This window comes from Schistocerca piceifrons, chromosome 8 (genome assembly GCF_021461385.2).
Source record: "Schistocerca piceifrons isolate TAMUIC-IGC-003096 chromosome 8, iqSchPice1.1, whole genome shotgun sequence".
Classification (NCBI taxonomy): Eukaryota; Metazoa; Arthropoda; class Insecta; order Orthoptera; family Acrididae; genus Schistocerca; species Schistocerca piceifrons.
The window spans coordinates 274,112,688-274,118,687 of NC_060145.1; the positions used below are offsets into that span (position 1 = coordinate 274,112,688).

General features: G+C 40.1%; 1 protein-coding gene across 1 annotated transcript in view; it reads left to right on the forward strand.

The window, feature by feature from the left end:
• LOC124712269 (alpha-tocopherol transfer protein-like) overlaps positions 1–5,114 on the forward strand; it is a 28,697-nt gene extending 23,583 nt beyond the window's left edge. The window contains exons 5-6 of the mRNA XM_047242563.1: positions 2,350–2,452; positions 4,963–5,114. Coding sequence (XP_047098519.1) covers positions 2,350–2,452; positions 4,963–5,114 — 255 coding nt within the window. The remainder of the gene's footprint in view (positions 1–2,349; positions 2,453–4,962) is intronic.
• The last annotated feature ends 886 nt before the right edge of the window (positions 5,115–6,000 follow it).

A 6,000-nucleotide genomic window follows, 5' to 3' on the forward strand; every position in this document is an offset into this window, starting at 1 on the left:
TTGTCTAAACTGTTTATCGCCCATGTTTGACTTCCATACATGGCTGCAATCCAGACAAATATCTTCAGAAAAGACTTCCTAATACTTAAAACTATATCGATGGTAACAAATGTCCCTTCTTCAGAAACGCTTTCCTTGCCATTGCTAGTCTCTACTTCATCCATCATCAGTTATTTTGCCGCCCAGATAGCAAAACTCATCTACCACTCGCAGAGTCTCCGTTTCTTAACCTAATTTTCTCAGTATAATTTGATTCAATTCGACTTAATTCCGTTATCCTTGTTTTGCTTTCGTTCATGTTCATCTTACATCCTCCTTTGAAGACACTGTCCATTCCGTTCAACTGTTCCTCTAAGTACTTTGAGTCTCCGACAGAATTACAATGTCGTCGAAAAACCTCAAAGTTTTTACTTTTTCTCCCTAAACTTTAATTCCTAGCCCAAATCTTTCTTTAATTCGCTGTACTGCTTGCTGCATGTACAGATTGAATAACATCGAACATATGCTATAACCCTGTCACACTCCCTTCTCAACCACAGCTTCCGTTTTGTGCCCCTCTACTTTTATAACTGCTTTCTGGTTTCTGTACAAGTCGTAAATAGTCTTTCGCTCCCTGTATGTTACCTCCGCTACCTTCATAATTTGAAAGAGAGTATTCCAGCCAGCAATGTCAAAAGCTTTCTCTACGTCTACAAATGCTGCAAACGTAAGTTTGCCTTTCCTTTACCTATCTTTTAAAATAAGTCGTGGAGTCAGCATACTCACGTGTTCCTATATTTCCCCGGAATCATCAAACTGGTTTTCATCAAGGTCGGCTTCTACCAGTTTTTCCTTTCTTCTGTAATGAATTCGTGTTAGTAGTTTGCAACCACGACTTATTAAACTTATGGTTCGATAATATTCACACCTGTCAGCACCTGTGTTTTTTGGAATTGAAATTATTACATACTTCTTGAAGTCTGAGGGTATATCGCATGTGTCATTCATCTTGCTAACCAGATGGAAGAGTTTCGTGTGGCTGGCTCCCCCAAAGCCACGTAGACATAGTTTCATAGCATGATGAACTGCAACTACGTCAATTCCTAACTTACGCTCTGTTCGGAAAAGCATGCAAAGGAATACGGTGAATTCTGTTCTCCATAGTAGCTTAATAATGTGATGACGTTCGCCGAAACAATTTAAAAAGAGTAGCTCTTTTTTGTGTCTTTGTGAAAAGGGTGGTCTTCGATCTACAGTGCAGAATCAGTTTTTTATGAATTCATGCGAATAGTAGGGCATTTAAACTCACCACATCCCTTCCCTATGATCTTCACTCAATCCTTTTCGCCGGTCGGTGTGACAGGTTAGTTAGGTTTAAGTATTCTAAGTCTAGGGGACTGATGACCTCAGATGTTAAGTCCCATAGTGCTCAGAGCCATTTGAATCATTTATCAATCTATTTCGGTGTATATACAGGGCGTTTCAAAGTCTTTGACTCGAACGTCTTGGCGTGAAAATCTGCACTTCAAACCTAGCAATACGAACTAGGAAAATAGGCACGTATCTGAACGTGATTTGAGAGTGAATAACAGACTCTGCGAATGTGCTCAAATTCTTCACAACCATACCGCATCTTACCATACGCTATAGCCAAATGCCACCACACCTGACTAGACCCCCAACTCACTTTTTACCTTTCAAACACATTTACCTGCGCTCGCAACGAGACGCGCTCATTTCTGATTCGTTTGTGGAACCGAAAAATGAGACAGTGCTTTCCGACAAACTTACTGAACATGTCAAAGAAAGTTATGCTTGCGGAAATTGATAGCTCAGTACAGAAAGTATATTCGCAGTATAATGGGAGTTAACAACAAGCGAAATAATTTAGTAGTGAAAGTAATAAACCTGACTGGCAAGTTTCAGTTAGAGTGAGCAATCTACTTTAATTAGCCTTCCATTAAAAATTTTGTAAAAGTGAACAATAACAACCTTGTAAAGTGCATGAAATCAACATAAATGCACGTCAGAATATCAATTATGTTATTTAATTTTTGTATGTATTTTTTGTAATAGACGATGATGAAGTATCAGAAGTCAAACGGCACTGAGTTATTTTTGTAGGCTGTTTTTACTACATAGCGTCTGTCTTCACAAATTTCCTTTCTCTTGTTTGTAGATTCTCTTTGCAGTGGTACGGTGACTGAGTAACTTCTCAGTCTTGTCTTTGGCTTTGTTTTGCCGCGCGTGGAAATCTAATTTACTATCTGGCAGATGTACTACATTTGCAGTTGTGATTAACTGCAGTTTACGCAACACAATGAATCAGACAGATATCTTAATTCACTTTTTCTTGGTTGGCTTTTGTAGATCTTTGTCCACGCTAATCTGGAGTCTCTTCACAAACATGTGCCGAAGGAAATACTGCCGGAGGAATATGGAGGAGACGCCGGACCGATCGACAAGATACAAAGTAAGTAGGTGGCTTTCCATATGATAAACATTTCCTCTGCTGCAGTCATTTGAAGAAGACTCTGCTTTATTTTTATTACCCAAACAAACTTCCGTGCAACACTCCCTGCATACCAACTCTGACATTTTATTTATTGTTCTTTTCTTTGACACTCCGAAATCATGATAGGAAGACGGGAAGAGTGTAATTTACTTAAGATTATTCATATCATTCTGGAACCAGTTAATGGCTGCGACTCTGTTGGAAAGTTTACAGGACTACATATCTTTCAAGCTTCACTCACTTACAGAACGAAACGATAGTTTCATTCGAGGCAGTACACATACACACACAAATTGTGCCCACTGGAAAGGTGTTCAGTAGCATGAAAGTTAACGTCGAGACATCCACTGTTGTCACTTGGTTTTCAAATGTACCTTTACAAAGGAAAATCCATATTCAGATATTAGTGTCAGTGGCATTGAGAAACATCCGAAATCGTTAAAACTGAGCAATGCTTCAGGTACCGATGGAATCCCTATCAGATTCTATGCAGAATACGCTTCTGAATTAGCCTCACTTTTAACTATAGTCTACCGTAGATCCCTCGATCGAAAATGGTTGCCCAGTAGTTGGAAGGGGGGACGTTTCTACAAGAAACGTAGTAGAAATAACTGTCATAATTCTAAAATTATTTTCCAATATATTTTACATCAATCTGTTGTAGAATCTTAGACGTATTATGAGCTCAAACATAATGTTTTTTGATCGAAAGGACCTCCTCCGTGTTAACCAGTGTGGATTACGGTAACACAAGTCACTTGAAATTCAACTTACGCTTTTCCCGGATGACATGTCTAACATTATTGATCAAGGCAGTCAGGTACATGCAGTATTTCTTGACTTCCGAAAAATGTTTGACTCACAAATAGATAATATTAACTAAAGTTCGGTCATACTGGGAATCAGACAAAATTTGTTACTTAATTGAGCACTTTTTCGTAAGGAGGGCGCAAAATGTTATCCTGGGTAGACAGTCATAAAACAGAAGTAATTTCAGGCGTGCTCCAGAAAAGTATGTTGAGAAACTTGTTGTTCATGTTGTACATTAATGAACTTGCAGACATAATATTAATAGCGATAGCAAACTTTGCAAATGATGCAATTATCTTCAATGAATTACTGCCAGGAGAAGCCTTCACAAATATTCGGACAGTTCTCGATGATGTTTCAAAGCGATGCAGAGAGCAGCAACTTACTTGAAACATTCAGAAATGTAATATTTTACACCTATAAAAATGGAAGAGTTACAGTATCCTAAGATTTCAGTATCAACTAGTCACTATTGGTACAACTCATTGACACCAGTACTTGGGAGAAAAAATTCGTAGAGATATTAAATGAAACTGTGAAGTAGGTAAAGCAGGTGGAGTCTACAAAAGAGATTGCTTACTAAACAATCCTGAGACCCATTCTTGAATATTGCTCAAGTGTGTGTGACCAGTATCCAATACTGAACCGACAGAAAGATGGTCAACGCGAATATTCACACGTTTTATCAGGTTTGATTACATTGGGTCACAGCTGTGCGCAGCGACTGTATTAATTTTAAGGAGTACATGGTGCAGCAATCAGTCGCAAATAATGTTTATTGCATATCCAAATTACGGTCTCTGTGAGGCCATGTTCACTGTTTGTTGGAGTATTTATGTCAGAGGTTGGGTGAGTTTAGACTCTCAACCTTTAGATTAATTTTTTTATCGAAGAAACTCGCCAAACAGTCGTACAAATTGAGAAGTTACTTTATTTTATTTTCGGTACCAGTTTCGGCAGTTCACTAAGCCATCTTCAGTCCCTATATGCAACTCTCAAAAAAATAATTGATTTTGACGTACTGGAAGCATATTTTCCTGGATGTCGTGAATTCTCAGGTGCAGCTTGAAAGATCTCTTAGTGATGATCGTGTGCTCAGCTGCCACTTTCGTCATGCTTGGCCTCCGAGGTCACAAGACCTCAGTCCGTGCGAGTATTGGCTTTGGGGTTACCTGAAGTCGCAAGTGTATCGTGATCGATCGATATCTCTAGGGATGCTGAAAGACAACATCGACGCCAATGCCTCACCATAACTCCGAACATGCTTTACAGTTCTGTTCACAACATTATTCCTCGACTACAGCTATTGTTGAGGAATGATGGTGGACATATTGAGCATTTCTTGTAAAGAACATCATCTTTGCTTTGTCTTACTTTGTTATGCTAATTATTGCTATTCTGGTCAGATGAAGCGTCATCTGTCGGACATTTTTTGAACTTTGTTTTTTTTTTGTTCTAATAAAACCCCATGTCGTTCCAAGCATGTGTGTCAATTTGTACCTCTCTATCTACATTATTCCGTGATTTATTCAGTTTTCAAATTTATACTGGTTTTTTGACCACCCGGTATAAATAAAAGAACTTAAAATTTTGTAAGCTAACATTAATTCCTCGTCCTAAATGAACACAATGATGCCAAAAGCTGCTCCTCTTTGCAGGTGAGTGGAGAAGCCGCATCGAGAGGAACGCAGCCTTCTTCAAGGAGGACGACAAGTACGGAGTTGACGAGTCGAAGCGGCCCGGAAAGCCCAAAACGCAGACCGACCTGTTCGGTGTCGAGGGATCCTTCCGGCAGCTCGCCGTAGACTGATGGAACGAGATGGGCGCTTCCCGTGTCAATGTCCAACCGTTTACGCTCTGCTATTGCATAAGGAACACCATGTGGTATATTTCCGGGTTCCTGCCAATGTATGTCTTATTAAACTGTAACATAAATCCTCTTGAAAATATAAGCTTTCCTAAACACATTGCTATTCTCATTCCTTTACCTGTTGTGCGTTATCATATAAGTGTGTTTTCGTATGTTCATTAGGGAATCGCTTGTATTTGGTAGTGCCCTATTGACTAAGCATCTGTGCAGTATGAATCGGAAATCCCCGACAAAATAAGGGACCAACGGTTTCCTGTGCATCGTAATAACTGTGATTTATTCAAATGGTTCAAATGGCTCTGAGCACTATGGGACTCAACTGCTGTGGTCATAAGTCCCCTAGAACTTAGAACTACTTAAACCTAACTAACCTAAGGACAGCACACAACACCCAGCCATCACGAGGCAGAGAAAATCCCTGACCCCGCCGGGAATCGAACCCGGGAACCCGGGCGTGGGAAGCGAGAACGCTACCGCACGACCACGAGATGTGGGCGATGTGATTTATTAGGTTTGTTACACCAGTCACTTTTGTTTCGTGAAAATACCTTCACAAAAATTCATTCGAAATGCTATAACATTTGATCACCACACTGTACAATAGCAAAACGTAGAGTGATGCGCATATCTACAGGTTCAAGACTACTGCGATGTGTTTGACGGCGCCGGACTTCGGGTTCACTCTGTATACGCGGGGTGTTTCTTCTTCCTTTCCCTGTTTACTACTCCATTCTCCCATCAGTGAGTTGAGAAGCCGCATCGTGAGGAACGCAGACTTTCTCAACCTCGTACACCCCCCCCCCCCCCCAACCAATCTGTTGATATA